The sequence below is a fragment of the Phaseolus vulgaris genome, chromosome 8 (genome assembly GCF_051622355.1).
Source record: "Phaseolus vulgaris cultivar YP4 chromosome 8, ASM5162235v1, whole genome shotgun sequence".
Lineage (NCBI taxonomy): Eukaryota > Viridiplantae > Streptophyta > Magnoliopsida > Fabales > Fabaceae > Phaseolus > Phaseolus vulgaris.
In genome coordinates this window covers 47,309,069-47,336,659 of record NC_143505.1, presented here as the reverse complement: position 1 = coordinate 47,336,659, position 27,591 = coordinate 47,309,069, and the positions used below count along the sequence as shown (strand labels likewise).

The window sequence follows — 27,591 nt, the reverse complement described above, 5'->3', positions numbered from 1 at the left end:
GTAGTGAGCACCTCTTGTTATGTGATGAATAGGGTGCTTATAAGGCCCATTTTGAAGAAGACTCCATATGAACTTTTCAATGGAAGAAAGCCTAACATCAGTCACCTCAAAGTCTTTGGTTGTAGCTGTTTCGTTCTCAACAATGGAAAGGAAAGCTTGGGAAAGTTTGATGAGAAAGCTGACCTTGGCATTTTCATTGGTTATTCACTCACAAGCCATGCATATAGAGTCTACAACAAAAGGTTGATGACTGTAGAAGAATCAGTTCACGTAGTCTTTGATGAGGTAGATCGCAGAATCTGTCAGAACCCAAAGATCAGTGCTGAGGAAGATGAACAGAGCATTAGTTTGGAGAAGCTAGATATCTGTGCAGAAAAACAACCGGTTGATTCGCAGAAACAACCGATTGAAATTCTGCAACAGAGTGAGTTGCCCAAAGAATGGAGGATTCCTAGAGATCTGTCAGTGGATAACATCATAGGGCAGATAAAGGAAGGTGTCTCCACACGTAGCTCCATCTCAAACTACTGCAGGCACACAACTTTTGTTTCTCAAATTGAACCAAAGTCAATTGAGGAAGCTCTCAAGGATGAGAAGTGGGTTGAAGCTATGCATAAAGAGCTAAACCAATTTGAAAGAAATGAGGTATGGTTTCTTGTCCCTAAAACGAATGAAATGAATATTATTGGTTCAAAATGGGTTTTTAGGAACAAGCTAGATGAGGATGGAGTGATCACTAGAAACAAAGCAAGGCTAGTTGCCAAAGGCTACAATCAAGAAGAGGGCATAGACTATGGTGAAACCTTTGCTCCTGTGGCTAGATTGGAGGCTGTGAGGCTGCTGCTGGCTTTTGCATGTATGAGTGGTTTTAAACTCTTCCAAATGGATGTAAAGAGTGCCTTCTTGAATGGGTACATCAATGAGGAAGTCTATGTAGATCAACCACCGGGTTTTGAAGATCACAAGTATCCCAACCATGTCTTCAAGTTGAAGAAAGCCTTGTATGGACTGAAACAAGCTCCAAGACAGTGGTATGAGAGACTTAGCAACTTTCTGCTATCACATGGTTATGAAAGAGGAATAGTAGACAAGACTCTCTTCATCAAGAAGTCAAATGCAGAAATAATTCTTGTGCAAATCTATGTTGATGACATCATCTTTGGTGCTACACAAGATAGGTTGTGTGAAGAATTTGTGGCTGCAATGAAATGTGAGTTTGAAATGTCTATGATGGGAGAACTATCTTTCTTTCTTGGATTGCAGGTTAAACAAACAAAGGATGGGATCTTCCTAAGTCAATCAAAGTATTGCAAGGAGATTCTCAAAAAGTTTGAAATGGAGAATTGTAAAGAGGCAAGCACTTCAATGCCATCAAGCTGCTACATGGATGCGGATGCTGCTGGAAAGAATATAGATCAAACAAAATACAGAGGTTTGATTGGATCATTGCTTTATCTAACAGCAAGTAGGCCGGACATCATGTTTGCGGTGTGTCTATGTGCAAGATATCAAGCAAATCCTAAAGAATCACACTTCAAAGCTGCAAAAAAGATTCTGAAATATCTCAAAGGAACATCATCTGTAGGACTATGGTATCCTTCTCATTCTCCGATACATTTAATTGGTTATTCAGATTCTGACTTTGCAAGTTGCAAGCTAGATAGAAAGAGCACAAGTGGCACTTGTCACCTTCTTGACTCAAGCCTAATCTCATGGCATAGCAAGAAGCAAGCATGTGTTGCTCTCTCTACTGCTAAGGCAGAATATATAGCTGCTGGTAGCTGCTGTGCACAGATCCTATGGCTCAAACAACAACTTGCAGATTTTGGTTTACAAATCAGCAAAATTCCTTTGATGTGTGATAACACAAGTGCAATCAATCTTACCAAAAATCAAATCCAACACTCAAGGACCAAACATATTGAAATAAGACATCATTTCATCAGAGATCATGTGAAAAATGGGAACTGTGAAGTAAAGTTTGTGGAGACTAAACTGCAGCTAGCTGACATCTTCACAAAGCCTTTGCCAAAAGAGAGGTTTTTCTTCTTAAGAAATGAGTTAGGTATTCTTGATCTTAATAATCTCTCTTAAATCTGTCTTTGGTACATGTTAAAGTCTATTTGTGAAGACAAATAGGGGGAGAATTATTGGTTCTTGTAAATCTGTGTCTTATATGCATAAAATGTTTAAATCTCTGAGTACAAAAGTGTTTTCTGCTGCTGCTGATAGAAACAACTGATTGTTTCGTGTAAACAACCGATTGATTATTATGTTTAAAGAGTTATAATCTAACTTGCTGCTGTAAGAAGCTTTGGATAGTATAAATGCTTTTTCTGCAGGAACTGCTTCAGATTTAATCAGTACAACACAAGCACCAGGGATTTGTCTTCATCAAATAGGGGGAGATTGTTGAACCAAGTGGTGTTCAATGTTTTGAAGAATCCAAATCCTTTGAAGGATGTTGAAGCCTCTACTTTGCTGTGTGTTGTTGTGTTGGTTTAAGCTTTGTTCTGGGGTAGTTTAATATTGTAATCCACCCTTAGATTAAATCTCAAGCAATTAGCATCTCAATCTTTATCAAAGTAAAATGTTTTTCAAACTAAGTTGAAACAACCGATTGTTTATACTTAGGTGTTTTGAGAAAATTTGAAAACTGTTTTTGAATGGTGAAATCTGTTAAGTAACAAAACAACCGATTGATTCGAGGAAACAATCGATTGTTTGTTTTGAAACCATAACAGAAAAACTGTTTTCTTTGACTGAGCTTTAAATGCTTTAACTGAATACGCTCCAGTCATTAAATGCTTTGACCAATCTATTTTAAATGCAATTAAGAGTTTGTTAAGATTTGATAACAAACTATATCCTTGAATATATTCTGAAAAACTGTTTTTAAGGATTAAGAATCTTGAGACAAAGTTTTTAACTAAGAGTTTTTCAAAGAGTTCTGAGATTGCTTAAGAGTTGAGAGATTGATCAAGGTGTTGCAATAGGATTCTACTTGTATTGATTTCAAATATTCATCTGTAACAAGTGTAATCTTTGTAAACTGCTGAACAATTCGTTTGTGTGTTTTACTGAGATTGGCTGTGTGTTCTTGAGGTGTTCAAGATCAGCAATCTTAGTGTTGGCCAATGAGAGTGTGTTTCTTGAGGTTTTCAAGGTCATTCTCTTGGTTGTGGTGTAAGTGATCAAGTGGTGATTTGGAAAAACTGAATCCTTAATCAAGGTTCTTTCAAAGAATTTCCATTCTAAGTTTAAAAGTTTTCAAAAATCCTCCTTAAACAATTCACCCCCCCTCTCGTTTAAGGCCATATATTCTAACACTCAATACTATTCAAGAACCACCAAGTAGACGTTATCATAGGAGATCCTAAAAGAGGTGTTTCAACAAGATCTAAAGTGAGATATCAAGTTGCTATGCTTTCACAGATTAAACCTAAGAACATCAACGAGGCCCTCGAAAATGAAAGTTGGGTAACGACTATGAAGGAAAAGTTAGATTAGTTTCCAAAAAACTAAGTTTTAGTGGAACTTCCCCAATTTAAGGCCATCATAGGAGCTAAATGGGTCTTCATAAACGAGATGAACAAGGTAAGGTTGTGAGAAACAAGGCTAGAGTTGATTATACTGAAACTTATGCTCTTATAGCTCGTCTAAAAGCCATTCACATTTTAGTATCCTTTAATGCTTTTAGTAAAATGAAACTATATCAAATGGATGTTAAAAGTGCTTTTCTAAATGGATTCATTAAAATGGAATTCTATGTTGAACAACCCCCTGGTTTTGAGAGTTCTACATTGCCTAATCATCTTTTTAAAGTAAACAAAACTTTGTATGGTCTCAAACAAGCTCTTAAAGCTTGATATGAGTGTCCAAGCTCTTTTCTTACAAAAAATGGTTTCAAAAGAAGCAAAGTAGACACTATATTTTTTCGCAGAGATCACTTAAATGAATTCATCTTAGTTCAAATATATGAGGAAGATATTATTTTTGATGTTACTGATTATCTTATGTCCAAGGAATTTTCCAACCTAAAGAAAAATGAGTTTGAAATAAGCATGATGGGCTAAGAATCTTCTTAAGTCTTTAGATCAGGTAGACAACCAACCAACTCCTTGGTCATTAGACTAAGTATATCAATGAGTTGCTTAAAAGGTTTTGGCTAAACGATGCCAAAACATATCTGATTGAATTAGATCGATTGAATACGTGAATGTTTGATTGAACATGATTAGATTTTATTTGGGTTTTTGGGTACATATTGATCTATTTTGGAATTTATTTTATTCTGTTTATTTTTAAATTTTAGGGAAAAAAAAATATATTTTGTTACTACTAGTGAATCCTTGTGTTAACCCTTGATTTAGCTATCTTATAGGATATTGAGAGGTCAAATTCCCAAAGACCAATTATTATTTGAAGTAGAGATTGAAATGGCAGCAAAAAGAAACTAAAAGATAATGACAAAAGAGAGACAAGGAGACCCTAGAGAGGAATCCTCAACCACTTCATTTTTTCCCACAATGATGGTTATTAATGTAGAACAAGCGACAAGGATTATTGATGCATTGACATCAACTGATTATCAAGCCCAACACGACAAACAAGGTATTCAAAAGAAAGGGTTGTTAGAGTTGAATATTTCAGATGATCTCTTGGCTCGGAATAAAATTCTAACATAACAAATTGAGATATTAACTGCACAAATGGCTAAATTGCCCCCAACAAATACAAGCCATGCAATCATTCCAGAGTCACAGTCAACCAATAAAGTGTAATTTTTGAGGAAGTGATCATCCCGACGGTCACTATTCTTATCAAAACAATTCACCTGGAGCAGAAGTAAATTACATGGTAATCAAGGAAGGGAAGGTGGCTTCTCCAACAATAATAAATATTATCAAGGTTAGAGAAAAAATCAAATCAAAATTTTGGGTGGAATCAAGATAGTGGATCATCCAACAAACAAGGTCCTTTCCAGCAACAACCCATATATCCTTGAGTTACTAAAAGACTGGAAAATTTGAAGATAGTTTGGAAAAATTCATGAAAGCTACTATAGTCAGTCAAGAGAATACTATGACGACAATTAGAAATATAGAAATTCAAGTGAGACAAATTTCTAAACAATTAGTAGAGGGGCAAAGTAGCCAATTTTCAGTCAACACCAAGACCAACCCAAGAGAGCATGGCAATAAAATTGCCTTTGAAAGTGATAGAATAGCATAAGAAAGGGATGGTAATAATGTAGTGGCTGAAAAAGAAAAAAATGAGACTGAGGGGAAGAGAGATGAGAAAGAAAAAAGAAAAGAAAAGAAGTAAGGAGGAAAACATAATGAGAAAAACTAAAAAATAAGGAGATTGGTGTTTCTGAAAAAGATTTATCATCCTCATGCTTCTTAAAAAGAAGGAAAGAATTCTTTTTTTTATAATTTGGTCCCTAAAAATTATTTTGCAGGAAATCTGAAGTAAGATTCAACATTTGATAGATTTCTGAAGAATAAGAGCTATATTGATGAGAGAAATATAGAGTTGGAGGTTAGATGCAGTGTCATTATTCAAAAAGACTTGCCTAAAAAATGCAAAGACCCGGGATGTTTTAATCTTCCCGTGTCTATAGGTGCTTTATTTGTGCACAAGACCTTACTAGATTTGGGGGCAAACATAAATCTAATTCCTCTGGCAATGCTGAAGAAAATAGGAGATTTAGAGATTAAACCCACCAAGATGACATTACTATTAGCTGAAAGAGTAACCAAGTATTCATATGGTGTGTTTGAAGATGTTCTTGTTAAGGTGGATAAATTCACATTTCTTATGAATTTTGTTGTGATGGACATAGAAGAAGACGAGGAGGTTCCCTTGATTCATGAAGACTGCTAGAATTATAATTAATGTTGATCAGGGAAAGCTCAAAGTAAGAACTCAAGATGATGAGGTAACTTTTAATTCTTTTTATGATTTAAAAAGTTCTATTATAGGGAAGGAATGTTTACAAAAAGATACAACAAAAGAAGCTTTTCCTGATACTAAAGAGTAATTGGACCTCTCAAATTTATTTGAGAAAGTTATGCATCATCATATTCCAAAGACAGTTGTCCACCTAGAGATAAACAGGCATCAGGCTAGATGACGTTAAACAAGCGCTTATTGGGAGGCAAGCCAATCCACATTTTAGTTTTATGATTTGTTATTTTGATTTTGAATTTTTTCTTCCAAAAACCATGTTTTTATGCAAAGAAACTCGCCTAGGCGTATATGTCTCGCTTAGGTGGGTTTTACGTCATAAAATTCAAATTTTGTGCAGTGAACCTCACCCGGGCAGTATATCTTGCCTAGGCGAGTTAAAAAGACAAACAAAGGGTACTCTCTGGAGTCATCTCGCCCAAGTGAGATAAATCTCGCTTAGGCGAGTTTAACAATGTAAAATTGAGTTTTCCTGCAGGGAATCTCGCCCTAGGTGAGTATTAGGCGAGATAATACTCACCTAGGCAAGTTTGACACCAAAAAATGGAGTTTTCTTGCAGTAAATCTTGCCTGGGCAAAATTTACAAAAAATAAAATAAAATTTCCTCAAAGGCAACCTAATCCTTACATGCCCCCCCGATCATTTTGCTGCCTATGTATCTTAGCCTAGGGATATGTTCTATTATTCAAGGGGGACAGATCCACCAAGCGAAGCAGGATCATCTATATTTGTAGCTGGAGATTTTAACATAAAGCTGGATGACTTCTTAGGAAGAGAGGATTGAGCAAAAATATGGTTTTATCTTTTTAATTTTCTTTTCTTTTCAATTATTTGAATTTTGTTTTATTTTTATTTTTATTTTCTATTTTTTTCGGTTGTTTACTTTTCTGTTTATTTGCTTAGTTTGTTTTATTTGCTTTTTATTGGTGTGCTTGAATAAATTTTTTGTTATCTACTAATTTGGTTATTTTTATGTCTTGAATTATTTTCTTTTGAATAAATTTCAGTTTTAATTTAACTGTTGAGTATTTTTCTAGTTTTATTTTTCTTAAATAAAAAAGAATTGCAGTATTAAATTTGAATTGTGGAAAAAAGGAATTTGTGTTTAAATATTAAATAGTAAGATCAATTAAACACAGGTTAGAAAAGAAAATATGATTGAATCCCTATTCAAATGTAGTTGAAATTGTGATACATGAAAATTTATCAGGATGATTAATTAGAACAGAGAATGACAAAACAATAAGGAATGACACCAATTAAACAAAGTGAGTGTGTGAACCTTAAACAATTTTAAGAGTTTTATTGATAAATTGACAATTGTGATTGCTTAATTTTTATGTTTTGTTACATCATAAAAGAGCAGGAAGATTATTGACGCATTTGTGTTAATTAGGAACCCAGGGCCAAATAGCCAACCTTGATCTTATTAGAATTCAATTTTTTTAATTTCCTTTGAGCCAAGAATTTTTGTTTTACTGCACCCTAAACCTTTAATGATATATTTCCTACCCTTTGGCATGTTTAAGGAAGGAGAACATAGATGCAATATACATAGAAAAGGAAATGGTTAGTTTTAATTGTTGAAAGCTCAAAAAATCTATTCCTATTGATGAAAATGAAAAGAAAAAGAGAAAAAAGAAAAATTCATGTTGAAATCATGATTAAGTAGAAAGAATATGAGAAAAAGTGTGAAGTGAATAGAAAATGGTGATTAGATAACACATATGTGCTATAATTGGATTATAAGTATGTTCTTCTTTAAAATGTGCATTTTGTTATCTGAAAAACCAATACTTTTTGGAAGCCCAACCTCATTCTAACCCTATAAAAGACCTCAAGATTCTTGTTTCTAATACGTTTGTTGTTGAACCAAGTGGTGTTCAAGTTTTGAAGAATCCAAATCCTTTTAAGGATGTTGAAGCCTCTGTTGTGCTTGATGTTGCTGTGCTTGTTTAGTTTAGTTCTGGGTAGTTTGGATGTTGTAATGCACCCTTTGATTAAATCTAAATCATAGGCAATCTCAATCTTTGTGAAAGTAAAATGTTTTCAAAACTAAGTTAAAACAACCGATTGTTTTGTCGAAACAACCGATTGTTTGTACTTAGGTGTTTTGAGAAAAAGATTGAAAACTGTTTTTAAAATGGTTGAACTGTTAAGTACCAAAACAACTGATTGATTCGAGGAAACAACCGATTGTTTGTTTTGGGACCATAACAGAAAAACTGTTTTAGCTTTGACTGAGCTTTAAATGTTTTAACTGCTTACGCTCCAGTCATTAAATGCTTTGACCAATCTTTTAATGCAATTTAAGAGTTTGTTAAGATTTGATAACAAACTACATCTTTGAATAAATTTAGAAAAACAGATTTGACAATTAATCTTTGACAAGTTTTTGCTAAGAGTTTCTGAGTTTTTCAAAGAGCTGAGATTGCTAAGAGTTTGTGATTGATCAAAGTGTATGGAATAGGATTATGCTTGTATTGATTTCAGATTATATTATGTAACAAGTGTAGTCCTTGTACTCTGTTGAACAAGTATTCGTTTCTGTGTTTGCTGAGATTGGCTGTGTGTTCTTGAGGAGATCAAGATCAGCAATCTTGGTGTAGGTGTGTTGACCAAGGAGAGTGTGTTTCTTGAGGTGTTCAAGGTCATTCTCTTGGTTGTTGTGTAAGTGATCAAGGTGTGATTGCTTAGTGGATTTCCTCAGGGTTCTGAGAAGACTGGATGTAGCTCTGGGTTTGGAGTGAACCAATATAAACAATTGTGTACAATCTCTCTATCTCTAACTCTTTAAATTCAGTTTTATTTTGTTGTTTGCTGGTATAAACAACGGATTGTTTCTGCGAAACAACCAATTGTTTTTTCTGGTACTGCAGCTTTTGCTTGCTTTTTGGCGAACTGAATTTCTGAATCAATTGTTTCCTAAGATAATTTCATTCTTGTTTTAAAAGCTTGGTTTAAAGCCATCTATTCTAACAATGTACATCAAGAGCTTGGTTCTTGAAAGTTATTCAAGTTGATCCTAAAAATATTTTTTAATGGCTGATAGACTACCTTTTGGGGAAGGTGCTTCAACTAACAGACCACCATTGTTTTGTGGTTTGAACTACCAGTTTTGGAAATTAAGAATGAAAATATTTATGGAATCTCTTGACAAAGGAATTTGGGATGCAATTGAAAATGGTCCTTTTGTCCCAAAGTTTGAAAAGGATGGATCTGTCATTGAGAAACCATGGTCTCAATGGACTGATGCAGAAAGCAAAAAGGCCAAATTCGATTGCATTGCCAAAAATATTATAACCTCTGCTTTAAATTCTGATGAGTTTTTCAGGGTCTCGCAATGCAAATCATCAAAAGAAATGTGGGACACTTTGGAAGTCACTCATGAAGGAACAAATGAGGTGAAAAGAGCTAGAAAGCATGCTCTTATCCAAGAGTATGAGATGTTTAGAATGCTTAAAGGAGAAACAATTTTTGAGGTGCAGAAAAGATTCACACACATCATCAATCACCTTATGAGCCTTGACAAGACCTTTGATAAAGAAGAGTTGAACATCAAGATCTTGAAATGTCTTGATAGAGCATGCAACCAAAGGTAACTGCTATTTCTGAATCTAAAGATCTAACATCATTAAGTGTTGCTTCTTTGTTTGGAAAGCTTAGGGAACATGAGCTAGAGATGAATAGACTCAATGTTCAAGAGAGTGAAGATAAGCACACAAGGAGAATAGCCTTGAAAGCATCCAAGCACAAGGGAAAGCAAGATTTCAGTGATGATAGTGATGAGGAAAACCTTAGTTTGCTGTCAAGAAAGTTCAGCAAATTCCTAAAGAGAAACCGCAACAAAGACAACAACAAAGATAGGTATGGAAACAAGAAATCCAATGATTTTAATTCAAATAACCAAACTTGTTTTGGTTGTGGTGAGCAAGGTCACATAAAGGCAAATTGTCCAAACAAGAGCAAAGAGAAAAAGTCTAAATACAAAGAGAAGAAAGGCAAGACAAAAAGAGCCTACATAGCTTGGGATGAAAATGAGGTGTCATCATCAAGTTCTTCATCAAGTGAAGATGAGAAAGCAAACATATGCTTGGTAGCTGAAAATTATGATGAATCTTGCAGCTCAAGTGAGGTAAGTTCATGTGCTTCCTTTAATGAACAAAATTACAGTGAATTGCTTGAAGCTTTTCAAGAAACACATGATAAAGCTAATAGATTGGTTCTTTCAAACAACCGATTGAAAGATCTTAACAGTTGGCTTGAAAAGAGAGTTAAATCACTTGAAGAAGATTTGGAAAAAGCAAAAAGTGATTTTGAAAAATTGGAAAACCATTTCAAAAATGCTTCTTGCAAGTGTGAAACTCCCATTTGTGAAAATTGTGAAAATCTTGTGAAAAAAGTTCACTATCTTGTTGAAACTGTGGACAAGCTTTCAAAGGGGAAATCTAACTTTGAGAATGTCTTGGCTTCTCAAAGTTGTGTTTTTGGAAAGGCTGGTTTAGGCTTTAATCCACAGAACAAGCAAGATAAGTTTTCAAAAAGTTTTTCAAGAAAATCAGAAAAAACAACCGATTGTTAAGACGAAACAACCGATTGTTACATGCTTTTATTGCATGAAGAAAGGCCACTCTGTTAGGTTTTGTAAAATAAGGAAATATTCTGTTCCAAGAGGTTTTATGAAATGGATTCCTAAGGGATGTGAAGTTTCTAACTGCAAAAAAAAATCAAAAGGACCCAAATTTGTTAGGGGACCAAATCTTGCTACTTGAAATATTTTATGCAGGAAAACTAAAGAAAAAGAAGGGACTGAGTCATCTGATCAAGTTCTTGAAGAAAAAGACAGTCATTGAAGCTGAATCAATACTGTGCAAAAGACCTCAACAGTGAAAAGAGGCTTCTTGATCATAAGGCACATGGCTCATTGAAGAATTAACAAAAGGATAAGACTTTCCTTTATTTGTTCTTAATTTCTGTTTCAAAGTTCTTTCTCATGGTTAAACAATCTTTTTATGATCAATGTCATTTGCTTTGAACTCCTTATCCTCATGGTTAAAATTCAAAAACAGTTTTAACTGCTGCAGGAAAACAACCGATTGTTTTGGGTCTGACAGCACTATGAAGAAATTGTTTTAATTGCTATTTTGAATTTCTATCCGTTGCAGATCAATTCAAAAGATAGAATCTTGGTCAAAGAATCTGTGTTGAAAGTTGATTATGTTCAGAGAGGAGTTACAACAGTCATAAAGGAAAATATTCCAAAATCTTGGAAATTCAAGAGCCTTAATGACTAGTCAAAGATCACATGTGAAGACCATGTGATTCTCAGCTTTTCCTGACATTTTCTGTGCAGAGCAAAGTCAAGTCCTCTCTCTCTGAAAATCTGGTACCCACTAAAGAAATTAAATTCAAATTGATTCCTTTTTCTGCTATAAAATCTGGTGCAGATTTCTTCCACAAGAACAACCAATTGCAACATCCCTTGCAATATCTCTTGCAACATCTCTTGCAAAAATCTGTGAAGTGAGTTCTTCTCTGTTTTCGTCTCTGCCATCATGGAATCAACTCCTCCCACCTCAAAGAGAGTCAAAACCAGGGCTGTAAGGTCTGGAGGAAGGCTAGAAGGCTGGTTTTCTGGAGACAATGATCTCATTGAGAAGTATAGGTATGAAACAAGTATCAAGAAGATAAACAACCCCAAGGTTGTATGCTTTGATTGGTTGAAAAGTCAAAAGCTTGATAATGTGAGAAGGCTGCTCAAGGATCAATCTCTCAGAAAGTTCTTGGAGATGAAGGGAAACATATATCCAGATTTGGTGAGGGTGTTCTACACAAACCTAAAGTTTGAGGGAAACAATCTAGTTTCTCATGTGAAGGGTGTAGAAATGGAGATAACTCATGAAGTGTGGACTGTTGTTGCTGGTCTCAAGTTCTCTGGTCTTAAAATCAACAAGGGAAACCTTGGTGTGGTGGAGGATTTTAACAAAATCCAATTCTACAAGAGTTGCTTGAAGAATCAACATGCTCAAGTAAGTACATGCTCGGTTGGAGGTCTAAAGCTTGATGAGAGATTGCTTGCTCTCATTGTAACTTGGATTCTAACTCCAAGGGGAGTAATCATTCTGTGCTAACTGAAGAAGATCTGGTATATATCTTCTGCATCACCAAGAAAATCAAAATCAATTGGATCCATATCATCAAAGAACACATGCAAAAAGCCATGAGGTTAGGTGATTATCAGTATCCATATGTTGTTTTGATATCTAAATTTCTACTCTATTTTGAAGTTAACCTTGGAGATGAAACTTCTGAGTTGGTCAAGTCAACTCAAGAGTTAAACAATGGATCACTCAGCAAGATGGGTTTTACCAAAGTAGGTGGAAAATGGATTAGTAAGGATGGTGATCATGGTGCCTCAGCTAGTGGTGCTGCTAATCTTGAACAAGATGAACCTGTTGATATGGATGTTCAACATGAAGATCCACCTGAAGATTATCAAAATGCTGGACCTAGTGCTGGTGCTAGAGATCAGGAAGATGGAATGCCAACCAAGTCTTCTTTTGAAAGATACATGATCAATAGGCTTGATACTTTTGGGGAGAATCAAAGGAATCTTCATGATCTGTGTGTTAGCAACTTCCAGAACATTGATAACAGACTCAACAACATGGATGCAAGGTTCATGACTCTGGATGAACAGATTGAAGCTGTCCAAAATCAAATCTTTGATCTTCAGTTTGCTGATGAAGAAGAATGAAGGAAAAACAACCGATTGGTTATCGGAACAATCGATTGTGTTCTTGCTGTTATATTTGGTTTTTAAATTCCTTTCTTTCTGCTGTTGCTGCTTTAATTCAGATGTAATCAAAAAAATATCTTATTTTATCTCTTATCTTTGTTTATTTGTGAAGACAAATAGGGGGAGATATATGTTGTGTTTAAGTTTCTGTTTTTATTTGCTAAAACAGTTTGGGATGTGTAATATTTTTCTGATATTTAGCTCTGAAGTTTATTACTGTTTATCTGTGCTAACCAAATATCAGAAGTTCTATGCTTTGTTCAAAACTGTATTTTGCAGGAACTGCTTCAGATTCAATCAGGTACAACACAAGCATCAGGGATTTGTCTTCATCAAATAGGGGGAGATTGTTGAACCAAGTGGTGTTCAAGTTTTGAAGAATCCAAATCCTTTGAAGGATGTTGAAGCCTCTGATGTGCTTGATGTTGCTGTGCTTGTTTAGCTTAGTTCTGGGGTAGTTTGGATGTTGTAATCCACCCTTTGATTAAATCTAAAGCATAGGCAATCTCAATCTTTGTGAAAGTAAAATGTTTTCAAAACTAAGTTAAAACAACCGATTGTTTTGTCGAAACAACCGATTGTTTGTACTTAGGTGTTTTGAGAAAAAGATTGAAAACTGTTTTTAAAATGGTTGAATTGTTAAGTGCCAAAACAACCGATTGATTCGAGGAAACAACCGATTGTTTGTTTTGGGACCATAACAGAAAAACTGTTTTAGCTTTGACTGAGCTTTAAATGTTTTAACTACTTACGCTCCAGTCATTAAATGTGTTGACCAATCTTTTAATGAAATTTAAGAGTTTGTTAAGATTTGATAACAAACTACATCTTTGAATAAATTTAGAAAAACAGATTTGACAATTAATCTTTGACAAGTTTTTGCTAAGAGTTTCTGAGTTTTTCAAAGAGCTGAGATTGTTAAGAGTTTGTGATTGATCAAAGTGTATGGAATAGGATTATGCTTGTATTGATTTCAGATTATATTCTGTAACAAGTGTAGTCCTTGTACTCTGTTGAACAAGTATTCGTTTTTGTGTTTGCTGAGATTGGTTGTGTGTTCTTGAGGGGATCAAGATCAGCAATCTTGGTGTAGGTGTGTTGACCAAGGAGAGTGTGTTTCTTGAGGTGTTCAAGGTCATTCTCTTGGTTGTTGTGTAAGTGATCAAGGTGTGATTGCTTAGTGGATTTCCTCAGGGTTCTGAGAAGACTGGATGTAGCTCTGGGTTTGGAGTGAACCAGTATAAACAATTGTGTACAATCTCTCTATCTCTAACTCTTTAAATTCAGTTTTATTTTGTTGTTTGCTGGTATAAACAACCGATTGTTTTTTCTGGTACTGCAACTTTTGCTTACTTTTTGGCGAACTGAATTTCTGAATCAATTGTTTCCTAAGATAATTTCATTCTTGTTTTAAAAGCTTGCGAAAATCCTCTTTAAACAATTCACCCCCCCCCCCCCCCCCCCCCCCTCTAGTTTAAAGTCATCTATTCTAACATTTGTGATATGAAGATGAAATGAAAAGAAATTGTGATTTGTTATGATTCAATGAAAATATAGAGAAACACTTACTTGTGAGCATACGAGAAGTAATTCCTTGATGAATTATAATTTTATTGTTTTAATTTGATCCTATAAGTAGATTGTATCTATATTTTTCTATATTTGAATTTGAAAACATCATAAGTTTTAATTTAATCTATTTTTTCATTGAATTAAGTGATCTTGATATTTAAATTCAAATATATTCATTTACTTTGCGTGAGGTCAAGCAAAATTCTAAGTTGGGGGGAGTTTATAAGTGTCAGATTTCAGTAATATTTCATATTAAAATCCAGGTACTTATGGGTATTAGTTGATACAATAAACATAAAATAACCCCTAATTTGTGAATTTATACCTTTTTACATATTTTGTGATTTTAATTTGAATAAGAATTATTTATTCCCAAATTTGTGTTAATTTCAAGATTATAGGGAAGATAGGAGATGATTGGGCAAAAGGAGAATATACAAAGCTAAAAAAGGAAAGTTTGAATGCACCAGCACTCACTAAAGCTCGCCCAAACTCGCCTATGCTAAACGCCACCAGAGGATCTCGCTCAAGCAAGCTCAATCTCGCCCAAGTTGCCCTTATAACGTTGGGTCTTTTTTCGTTCTTCTTGCCCATGTGAGCCCAATAACGCCCAAGCAAGAAGTCACTTAACCCAAGACAATTAGGTTAAATAGGAGGCTTGAAGAACAACCCTAGACGTGCATGATTGAGAGGAAAACAAATTGGAAGAATAAGAGGTGTTGGTAACCCTAAAGGAGGCAACCGTCAAGGTGAAACATCTGAAATCTTCTTTTCTCGTTTTCCCTGTTTGTAACAGCCATCATGTGTAACTAATTCTACCCTTTGGGATTGGGAGTAATCCTTTCAAAATCTTATGTATTGAGGTGCTATATAAACATAATATTTTGTTCTTGATTGATGATTGGTATTATTATTTTGTTTATAATGTTTGGTTTACTATGATCTCGAGACTTAGATTTAACTGGAAAGTACTTCTAAGGTTCTGACCCAAATGATAATGCTTAAACATATTTGAATGTTAGAAATATATTTGAAATGTTAATTGCTATCAACGTCTAATCTTAATGATAAGTTGTTTTTATCAATATGCGAGGAATCGATATTTAGGAAGCATCTTAATAAATTTTATTTTTGCCGGTTGACTTCGTTCAGAATTGATAGTGAGCTCCAGGTTGAAACGACTTTTCTTGGTGTATAGAACCGAGATGAAGACTTTTTGTGATGAAGAGGGATCCACCTGTTGATCACACTCCAACGATCAAGACAATGAGAGCATTCAAACTATAAATTTGTATCAGTGTAGAGTCCTCAGAAAAGCTTACCTTTAATCAGGGTCTCAAACCCTTTTTATAGACGTTCCTTCAACAATTTTCATCAACAAGAATATAATTTCAACAATAAGAATATAATTTCAACAACAAGAATATAATCTCAACAACAAGAATATTTCGTTAATGTACACCTTTAGTTTTCGGGTACAATGCAACATTATTGCTAATAGCTTTTATTTACATCGAAAATATATATACGCTTAACTACTTCAGTTATTCCCCATGTGGTTTTGCTTTTAGTCATCCCCTTGATATGGACGGCCAAATGTCTGAGCCGAACTCATGACAAACCATTAGGCCCGTTACTCACCTTAGGCTGAGCTAGGTATCTCTCAAATTGACCTGTCTCACCGAGCTACTACACTTAAGTGCTTGGGTCGAGGACCCGAGCACATCTAACCAGTACAATTTTTTATGCAAGGAATCAATACAAATGATTTTTTTACGGGCATCAATATCAATCAAAAGACACAATATTGTCATGCTAATCAAAATAAAAAAGAGTGAGAAAGATGAACCTCAATCCCTATTTTTCCAATTGAAGCAACAAACTTTTTTATTTGTTATTTTTTAATCATTGCAATCAAAACAAATTCTAACAAACTTTAGTATTCTATTTTCTATTTAATGTATCTTTTACTTGATTATTCAAGTGTTCCTTGTAAGTTGATATTCGTCCTTTGGGACAAATTATTACTTCTGACAGCACGATGTACTTGCCATAGAAAGTTTATCAGACAACAAGATCAAGTTCAAATCTGGCAGACCCAACACCATGCTTAAGTTACAATCTAGGAGAGGGCGCATTTGGACGCCATGACTGATTTCAAATAATGGTGTATTTTGAAAAACAATTATTGTAGGCTCATGTTAATGTATTTTGGAATGACATTTAGGTTGATGTTCATGTAGCCAATGTGTTTGGTAATTTTTTAAAGCACATTGATGTTATCAGGTGGATAATACATTTCTTATTTACATGCACTGAATACGGGTGTATGGTAATTAAGTTTGGTTCATTCTAGATGACTTTGCTTATTTGATTTGCTTCATGGTTTCATTTTATATTATACAGCACATTGGCTATCATTAAATTTCATTTTACATCATAATGACTTTTTACGGCAAGTGCACCGCGTTGTCAGAAGTAATAATGTGTCCCTAAGGACGGCTATCGAACCCATAAGGAACAATTGAATATTAAAGTAAAAGATTCACTAAATATAAAACAGAATAATAAAAGTTTGTTGAGAGTTTGTTGGGATGACAATGATTAATAAGAAAACAAAGCAAAGAGTTGTTGCTTCAATTGGAAAAATATGGATTTGGTTTCATCCTTCTGACTCTTATGTATTTTGATTAGCATGGTAACATTAAGTCATTTGATTGATATTGATGTCTGTATAAAATTCATTTATATCGATTCCTCGCATATAAAATTCTTAAAATACTTCCTAAATATCGATTCCTCGCATATTTATAAAAACAACTTAGTATCAAGATCAGACGTTGATAGCAATTAACATTTCAAGTCTATTCCTAACACTTAAATATTTTAAGTGTTATTGTTTAGGTAAGAACCATAAAAATACTTTCCAATCAGATTTAAAATTCTAGATCAAGAATTAGAAGCAAAACAATAATACCAATAATCAATCAAGCATATTATTATATTCACATATCACCTCAATACATAAGAGAATGAACAAATTACTCCCAAATCCACAGGGTAGAATTAACCACACATCTTCTAACACCTTCTATTCTCCCAATTGGGTTACAAGTCACTCAATGGTGTTTTCCTTTCAATCTTGCACAATAGGGTTATGCCTTAAGCCCTCTATTTAACCTAGTTTGCTAGGGTTAAATGACTTCTTGTGTGGCGCATTTGGGTTTTTTGTGCACTTATGCGTTATGAGGTCTTCCAAAATTTTCTCCTTTTAGCTTATATTATTCTTCTTTAGCCCAGTCATCTTCATTCTTCCCTAAAAACCTGAAATTAACACCAAATTTGGGAATAAAATGTTCTTTTTCAAATAAAGATTGTAAAATATGTAAAAAGGTATAAGTTAATAAATTAGGGATTATTTTATATTTATTTTAGCAATTAATACTCATAAGTATCTATATTTTAATATAAAATATTACTGAAATTAGACATATCATTAAAGTTCATTTTAAATTTCATTCTACATTTTACATGATACTGAAATCAAATTTTTATATTTGCTTCATTAATTAATTTGATATTACATAACACATTTCATATCTTTAAAATTCATTTTTCATTACTTGATACTCAAATCAAAAATAAATTTTGGAAAAACCTCAATACATTAAACTAATACATATTACATTAACTCATTCAATCATAATCCCAAAAGAAACACATACGATATGAGAATTTTAACAAAATAGACAACATAATAATGTTTATTACAAAAACAAGACACAACCCTCCTAACAACATCTTAATCCACTTTCTTGACACCTTCAGACGTTTTTCTAAACTACAAATCTTGTTTCTTTGTCTAGCAATAATTTTATTTGTCATTCCCAATGCCTTCAATGTACCATTTGAAGAAATTACATCTCATGCTTACGCTAGTCCTACTCTGCATTGGACAAAACGTTAACTAAAATAATAAATACCAAATATGCATATTTTTTCATAAAACACAGTTCAATACATCTGACCTTGTACTTTGGACACCCCCAAAATTTCCTACCACCATTTTTTACAGTTGTTGATGTTCTCAACACAGTGAAATCCCCACAATTGCAATGGGAGCAACCAATGTGGTCATGCTCCCACCACCATGGCTACAATTAGATCGATTATGCACTCCCATCCAATTAAAGTTACATGGTGATGCAAACCTATAGCCAGGAATTCATGCCCACTCAAGAAAACACCAAACACCAACTAATCCACAAAAGCGAACTACTCTAGCAACCTCCAACAAACACCATAAACTCTAACCACCTCCACAAACTACCATGGTATACGTTGACAGACCACCCCCCAAAAATGTTAACGAATGGGAGAAACCATAACCCCACTACTTGCCACCTCACACAACACCTAATCACATGTGTCTCTTAATTGACAGTCTACGTCAATAACTTCGACGAAGCGACCAGCGGTAGAGGCAGTGCAAGGTGAGAATGATCGGCAGAGGCATAGGGGCAGGACTTGGGGGCGGAAGCGAAGGCAGTGGGTTGGGGGTGGAGGAAACTCGAGAGTGAAGAGAAAGAAGAGACAAAAATTACGGTTAGATTTTTAATTTGGGAGAAAGAGAATGCGGGGGAGCGAAATTTCGCTATATATTAAGAAACAACAATGCAAACATGGAAACACTTTGTGTCGATTGTGACCGACACAAAGCGACACAGACACACATTTCGCCGGCCATCACTGATGCAAATCGACGTGAGGACAAACTTGGTGTCGTCCTAAATCGACGAAAGGTTACACAACTTTACTCCTAATGTGCGTCGGTCTAGCCGAAGCAATATTATTGTTATTACTTTTTTCACTTTCTCTTTATGTCCTCCATGCGTTGGCTGGCCCACGTAACATCTTTTTTGTGTTAACTTTTTGTGGGTTTGATCGACACAATTCACTTTCACTCTTTATTGACGCAAATGTTATACAACTAATGACAGTTTTCTTGTAGTGTTAGTTAATAATTACTTTAATATGAATGATTGTTCAATAATTAATACATACCAAAATTGTTTCAAAATAAAAAAAAAATATTTAGTTTTGTTTTAAATTGTATTAATTTCAATCAAATTAAACCATATCATGTTCTTTTTATTGATTTTAATGATTTTTTAGTTCAACATTATATTCACAATAAATACTCTTAATATTTAATTTTTTAAGAATTTTCTCTCTTTCTCTCTATATATATCACTTTCTAAATCTCTCATTCTTTCTCAAAAGTTTTCTCCTCCACAGAGTGAAAATGTTAGTGATATATCCAATTATCATTTTATTGACAATCCATAATTTTCATTACAATCACCCTCTTTTCTTTCACCAAATTTTCATATTGAGCAATGCCTTGTTATTATTAAGCACCTATATTTTGCAAAATAGTCTAAACACGTCTACTAATCAAAGTCTCGCTAATGCGAACATTTCTACTAAATATTACAGCTTACAATACCATAGAGTTCTTAACTATTTAAAACTAAGTGTTATTAGTGATAGGTTTTGTTAAATAAAAAGAATCCTAATTTTATTAATGAAGGACATTTCGGAATTAGGATAACCCTAAAAGCTTCATGCATAGTAAAAATTTAGATTTGGTGTAGTGAATGTAAAAAAGAGAAAAAAACAATATTGCTTGCTGTTTCTTGTTAGATATTCATTTTTTTTTTAATTTGGTAATACAAGGATGATCCGAAATACAGTTTCTATGCACATGATCATATATGATCATCATGTACTTAGTTAATCTTACACATGCCAAGTCTGAAGCTATGGCATGCTTCACATTTATAACTAAAAATGAGAGGGTGATGGGACATGGCATCTGAATGGTGATAGCTTGCATGGGTCATTGTAATGGTATGTGTCATTGGGCATTAAGCTGCTGAGGATGAGGATGAGGTTGTTGTTGTTTAGACTGGTCATATTCTCCAGGCTCGTTCTTGGGTGGTGGTTCCACGTGTGAGGCAGTGATTGGTATGCTCACCTGTGCATGTGGCATCATATCCGGCATGTCGGGTCCCACCATGTCATGCTGAATATGATGATGAGGATACAATGTGTACCCTTGAGGCCATGCTTGAAGGCTCCCATCACTTGGATTTGACACGTGACACTCCCCCATGCCACGTGGATCAGCGTTTGAACTCGTCCCTTGGGAAAATGAACCATACACTGTCGAAGATAAGTCCCTGAAAATATCTTATTATTAATAATCATATAATATTTTAACAAATATGATTTTCTTTTCTTTGTGTTCTCCTTTATTCATCCGTTTTTATTATTTTTATGCAGAAATCAAGTACTACAGTAATTTTACATTATTATATATATAGATGTTTCTATTTTACCTTTTTTCTATTTTGTATAACAAAATAAATATGTATAAATTAATTAAATATTAGATGAAATTAAGAGTATAATTGATAAAAAAAATATTTGATATTTTTATCTTTAAAATCATAGATGAGCAAAAATGAAAATATTTTAAAAGTTTGACCATTAAAAATTAGTATTTTTTATTTAATTAAGAGGAAATTATGATTAACTAAATTGGTTTGAGTGAAATTGAATTATCATTTGAATAAGGTTTAATGTTTGAGTTTTATGCATGAAAAGTATAATTATCTAAAAGAAAATATCCTAATTAAAAATTGTAAACACATGCAGATAGAAACCTGAGTGGATCTAAAGGAGCAGATCCATCAAAAATCTGAGCATGATTTTGACTCCCATCCTGCAACCAACCTACATTGTCGAAAGAGGTAGGTATTCCCTGTCATAATTATATAATTCTACTTAGTTAAGATAATATATAAAAAAAAAAACGATATTAGTAAAAGTACTGTACGATAAAGGGGTTGTGAGAAAACTATCATATAAGTGTTAATGATATTCATTCTCAAGGAAAAATTGATAAAACTAAAACATGATTAAGACTTGGATAGTCTAATCGTGGTGAATAAGGTGATAGATGAGATTAAGAGATAAAGGAATAAATGGGTCAAGTTGATTTTGAGAATATAATTCAGTTTAAAAATTTTGTACTATATGATGGAAAAATTAGGTTTTTGCACAAATGGATCATGTGGGTCAATGATTGTAAGAAGTCTGCGTCTATCTTTGTCCTATTAAATTGAAATTCAACCGACCAATTTATTCCTTCTAGAGGACTTATGCAACGTGATTGTCCCATAATTATTCTTAATTGTGGTAGAAGGCTTATAACGCCTCGTTAGGAAAGCATTAGTTATAGGGAGGTTACAAGGTATCAAGGTCGAAATAAGGGGAATAGAGGTGAGCATGCTGCAATTTACCAACGATGGTTTGTTTCTGTGCAAGGCAAATACAAACTATTAAAAGCATTCTTCATTCTGAATTAATTTCTGGGTTGAGGGTCAATTTTTTTAAAACTAAGATAAGTGGTATTAGAGTAGATCAATATACCGTGGACAGGTTCTCTGTCCTGCTCAATTGTTGTCAGATGTTCATACCTTTCATCTATCTCAATTTTCCAATAGGGGGAAATCATAGGAAAACTCAGTTTTGGAATGTCGTGTTACATGACATATAAGCTAAAGGCAAACATCTTCTTTTGGTAGAAAGAGTAACCTTGATAAAGTTTTTTATCACACTTGTGTCTTTTCTCTCTATGTATATATGTTTAAATATATGTTTAAGGTTCCCTTAAAAGTTAGGAATAAAATCAAAAGAATTCGAAGAAAATTTATCTCGGGATAGGGGCATAGTAACAAGAAAGTTGTATGGGTGGTGATGTTAAGCGTAGTCCGGGTTGACGTTGGAATGTTTAGTGCTTGGCTCGGTGCAGTCTGTTTTGTGGTACATAGTTGCCTGCCACGCTTCTTTAGAGAGTGCCATAGCAGTACTGAGTATACGCTCGAGGCTGTAGTTTGGTTGTGTGTAAGGGTAAGGTAGGGAGCTAAGGCTTGAGGTTATCAAGAACACATAAAGTTGCCTCAGCAGATTACAAAAGGCAAGCTAAGATGGAGTGAGTACACCCTGTCACATAGTAATTCAGTTGGATTACGTTTCTGAATATGTGCAAAGGTGAAGGTTTGGTTGATGGTAGAAGAATGGTGTAGCATTCTACTTGTGATGCAGAACTGTTTCCTGGTATGGGTACTGGTTTGGTTGCTGCCACACCCTTTTAAGTTTTTATGTCAAGATGGTGCACTATTTGAATAGAATTCTTAGTGGTTATAGCTACATTTTCGGCTCCATTCTCAAGTGTGTACTGTTTATTGGGTGTTGGTGCTACCAAAATGTTGTCGTAGTTCTGTGTATCTTTTTTGGTGTGTATCTTGTAGGTCTAGCCACATAATGGGTTTACGCTCTAAGCTATAAGGAGGAGTAACCATGAGGTTGATGTTTACGGGTTGGGATACCCCTCAAGTATCCTCTTAATTTATTTTATTAATTGTTGATAAAAAAAAGTTGTATTGGTTAAATGGGGATATGTGTAAGCAAAAATAGGGGATTAAGGATTAGAGACATCCACAATTTTAATGGCTCTTGGAGAACAACAAGGAAAGCCTAAAGGTGTTGAAGCACAAATCCAAAACTAGTAGTGAATTTGTGCTTCAATCCTAAATAAAAATTTGTGCTTCAAGCTAGAGATGGCAAAGCGGGGCAGGCCGTGCGGGCCGGCCCGCGACCCGCTTATAAAAAACGCGGGGCGGACTAACCTTTTCAACCCGCTAACCCGCTTTAGCCCGCCCCGCATTAGCCCGCAACCCGCGCGGGCCAGCAACGGGGCGGGGCGGGGCGGGCTGACCCGCTAACCCGCAAGAAAAAAAAATTGGCACTTAGCAGCAACAAGGCAACGTAATTAGGTTTTCACAAAATTTCAAAGAAAGAAACACAACACAATCACGTCAATAATGTTTATGTTTAATGTTTTTGAATTAATGTTTATGTTTATGTTTAATGTTTTGGAATTAGGTATTTTTAATGTTTTGGAATTAGGTATTTTTAATGTTTTGGAATTAGGTATTTTTAATGTTTTGGAATTAGGTATTTTTAATGTTTTGAAAGTGGAAGAATAGTGATATTTGATATTTATCTTAATGTTTAATGTTTTGATGTTTGATTATGTTTGAAAAGGAAAAAAAAGAATTTAGGTTTGATAATAACAAATATATAGATTTAATTTGACAATTTTTTAAGAACAAAATGTAAAAAAAAAAATTAATTTAAAAAAAAAAGAACGCGGGCTGGCCCACAAACCCGCAGACAAACTCTTATGCGAAGCGGGTTGAGAATTCTAACCCACAATAACTTTATGGGACAGGCCTACCCAACCCGCATTTTTGTGGGCCAAGTGCGTGGTGGGCCAATGCGGGACAGACTGGCCCGCTTTGCTACCCTACTTCAAGTCTAAAAGTAATCGTGATTAAGACAACTTTTAGAAAGACACTCTCGACATTTGAAACAACCCAATATTGATGCTCTTATTACAACGGATTTAATTATAATAAGTAGGATGCAACACTTTTTTTAGAGTAATAAAGTTGTTGCACCCTTTACATTCTAATTAAATTTATTGTAATTAATCCATCAAATGTTGGTAGTGCCTCTCCAAATACTGTCATAGTGCCTCTCTAAATATTGTCATAACCACTACTACTTTTATAAATTACATTACTTGCTTGTTGGTCATTCTCAACCCAACTTATTTTATGATATTAGAAAAGACATATTGTGAGTTGAGGATATTTTCTCATTGGATAGGAGATGTTATGTACTTTTTTTTTTATATATATACCCGTTTGAGTATATCATATATTCACATGTGTAACAAGTTTTTAGTTGTACATGTGCACATAAATTTGTGTATGTGAGTTAAATTATCCAAACAATTCTTTTAATTCAATTTATTTTTTATTACTATAAAATAATTTATTCTATTTTAAAACAAACAGAGAATATAATTATATATAAATAACTAGAGTTAAATATTTTAATAATTGCATAATCATAATTTATTTAAAATGTTAACTATATAGTTTTTATTTTCATCTAAAAATATTTCTTGTAAATTTATATATATATATATATGTATATGTATATATTTATATATGTATATATGTATATATATATATATGTATATATGTGTATATATATATATATATATGTATATATATATATATATGTATATATGTATATATATATATATATTAATATACATTCATTAATTACCTGAATACTAGATGGATCAAAGGAAGATAGATGGTGGCTCATTAAGTATTCCTGCAGCACCATTAGTAAATAATAAGTCACATTGTAGAAAAAAAGAAAAAACTAAAAAAAATGCATAATTTTTAACAAAACAGAAAAAGACTAATATAAAGCATATTAACAACCTTTCTTTGCATGACTCGTGTCAAGACATCTACCAGATGCTTTTCACTGTTTTCAAGATCTCCCATTGATGACATCTTTAATGGGTCGGGTTCATATAACCTGTGTTCATAGATAATAAATAAATACTATGTGGGATGGAGATACCATTGTTTCAAAATGAATTTAAGCATAAATTTTCTTAAGAAACCTTATCTGCTCTTCGGCCATTTGAAGTTGCTGTTGTAGCCTATTAACTTCTTGTTGGAGTTCCTAAAATTAAGAAGAAATTTTCAACATTTTGAAAAATTTTATACTTTTCTAATATAATTTTGGTTTATGTGCTTCAAATTGATGAATCTAAGTTTGGTGATGATTTTTGTCACCATGGTTAGAAGAGAAAATTTAGAACTCCTGCATGGTTTGCTTACCTCAATCTCAGAGTTAATGTCTCCCGGACTTGTTTGATGCAGAAACAGCAGTGAATGAAAAAAAATTAGCACTATTACACAATCCAAAAAAAATATTTAGAAAATAATTGAATTTTTAAAAGAAACATCATACTAACTTGGCCAGTTGAAGAGCTATGTCATTTTCACTCCTCAGTTGCTGAAGTGTCCTAAGCAAATACTACAAAGGGACCAAACATTTATGGAAGTAATGAGATTTGGAAAAAAAAGAAACAACCAGGTGTTATAATTTTAAGGTCTCAAACCATCCAGAACCAACTCAGAAAATAAATTTTAGTTGGGAAGTGTTAGAGGAATTCTTTAGAAATTTCTTTGAAATGATTTATTCTTAAAAATCATTAGTTATGATTAAACTCTTGAAAGTCACTTATATTGTTTGTATAACTTTCAGTTAATGTATATGAAAGAATATTAAAATATAATATTGTTGTAAAATAACTCCAATGATTGTTTCAGGGAAGGGTTTAATTTTTACATAAATATAATAAGTGAAAATACCTCCTTATTCTGAATACCCCTGCAATTAAGTAAATAAGAAACAAATTAGTGCAGGAACAAATATTACTATCATATTACAAAGAAAATAATGAGAAGTAGAAGAAGTAAAAGAAGGTAGAGAGATATATACCTGCGGTACGGTAGCTCTGGAAAACTTACAGCACTGCATGAAACAGATAACAGTTAAACATGTAGAAGATGATAAACAAAATGATCACCACCACCCTATCGCATGAAAAATCAAGTTTCATGTTCACAACTTACTTATCTCTTTCTTGGTCAGGAAGATTAATGTAGCGAGTAAAAACATCCTCAATTCTGATAACAGTAACAACATGATTATAATCAAAGAACAAAAACCAAGAAATTAACAGGCTAAAATAATAATAATAATAATGGTAATAAGCATAAGATTAGTTAAATATAAATGACGTATAACGATTAGTTAATGTTATACTATATTTCAATCTATCAAACATAAAGGTAAATATATCTATAAAGGTTACGAATAAAAAGGTATTTGATTTAGCTCTTAAATTTTGCATAACTTGCCCCTTTTTTCTAGAAGAATTTAACTACTTGGTATTTGTTTTTGTTGGGATAATAATATTAGTTGCTTAGGTAAACTTTGAAAAAGGAAAAAAATATATATGTTGGTCAAGATCCTAATCCCCAGGGTATAAAGCCATTCCGCTAAAAAAGTAGAACACAAAAATTAGAACAAGAACAAATTAACAATCTAAACAAGAACAGGAAAAAACCTAACTACTCTACGAAACTACGCGCCATTTCATCTAAAACATAGAAAAGACATTGATGGGGAAGCCAATAGATGATTTCATGATGCTCCTAATCAACTCGAAAACATGGTAAACAAGTTATTAAGAATTGTTTTGATCCGAACCATGTGAGAAGAAGATTCTAAAAATGGATCGGAATTAAAGAACGAAACCTTGAGATGCATGAAATTTGTTGTGATATGAAATGAACAGATTTAAGGAAATGGAAGATGTGATGAAAGGGGGTGCATGCGTACCTCCTCCTACCGGAAAAGTGGTTGACACGACCGGAGGGAGAAAACATTATGACGGCAATATCAATGTCACAGAGGATTGAAAGCTCGTAGGCTTTCTTGATGAGGCCATTTCTTCGCTTTGAGAATGTAACTTGTCGATTGGTGGAGTTCTCTATTCTCTTTATCTCGAGTTTAACACGACCCATTTCGATCCTATTATTGTTGTTGTTATTATTGTTATTGTGTAGGTAGAAACTGTGGAGTATTGTGTTGGGTGTTGTATGCATGCAAAAAAGGAAATGAAGAATCTGAAGGAGGAAATCTAAATTGCCCTCTCTTTTTTTGAATAAGAAAAGGTGAAAATTTTAATATATGGAAACATGCATGACGAAGCTTAAAAGAAGGACCAGTTGGATATGAGAGAGAGAGCAGGGAATGGTTATAAATGGGAGAGAGGAGAAAAGGAAGGGAGGCGGAGAGATTCATGAGTTTATAAGGAAAGGGTCTTGGATGCTTTAATCTTTTCATTCTTTATCATTATATACACTGTAAAATGGGGCAAAACCAAATCATTACTTTGCTCCATTCAATATTATCATTTCACATTAACTATGCTTTCTTTATTTCTTTATTTCTTTATTTACTCTTTCCACCTATTTTTCTCATACGGTTTATTTAATGCTTCTACCCACTTTTTTCTTTTCTATAAACTATTGACATGCGTAACAGAGAATTTTGATTGAACAATCTTATAGTATTCCCTGTGAGGAATTCAATGATGGACTCTAATCGTTAATCTAATGAGCGAGGAGGTTAGAAACTCAAATAGAAGGTGGAGGAAGGAAACTAA

General features: G+C 33.7%; 1 protein-coding gene across 1 annotated transcript; it reads right to left on the bottom strand.

Moving 5' to 3' along the window:
- Nucleotides 1-20,020: 20,020 nt before the first annotated feature.
- Nucleotides 20,021-27,070, bottom strand: AGL104 (AGAMOUS-like 104). The gene is made up of 11 exons (XM_068631544.2): nucleotides 26,763-27,070; nucleotides 25,991-26,044; nucleotides 25,857-25,889; nucleotides 25,727-25,745; nucleotides 25,327-25,388; nucleotides 25,190-25,217; nucleotides 24,970-25,031; nucleotides 24,782-24,881; nucleotides 24,618-24,668; nucleotides 21,077-21,174; nucleotides 20,021-20,590 (listed from the first exon to the last, which is right to left on the bottom strand). The coding sequence occupies exons 1-11, from the start codon at nucleotides 27,026-27,028 to the stop codon at nucleotides 20,266-20,268; spliced, it is 1,098 nt and encodes a 365-aa protein (XP_068487645.2). The 5' UTR covers nucleotides 27,029-27,070; the 3' UTR covers nucleotides 20,021-20,265.
- Between the last annotated feature and the right edge of the window lie 521 nt (nucleotides 27,071-27,591).

What these genes read in the sequence shown, in the direction of transcription:
- AGL104 (XM_068631544.2), bottom strand. Translation starts at nt 27,028, where the DNA reads ATGCATACAACACCCAACACAATACTCCACAGTTTCTACCTACACAAT. An exon ending in CACTTTTCCGGTAGGAGGAG is followed by an intron (nt 26,045 to 26,762) that starts GTACGCATGCAC and finishes TACTGTTATCAG; the next exon opens with AATTGAGGATGTTTTTACTC. An exon ending in ACATTAACTCTGAGATTGAG is followed by an intron (nt 25,032 to 25,189) that starts GTAAGCAAACCA and finishes TCTTAATTTTAG; the next exon opens with GAACTCCAACAAGAAGTTAA.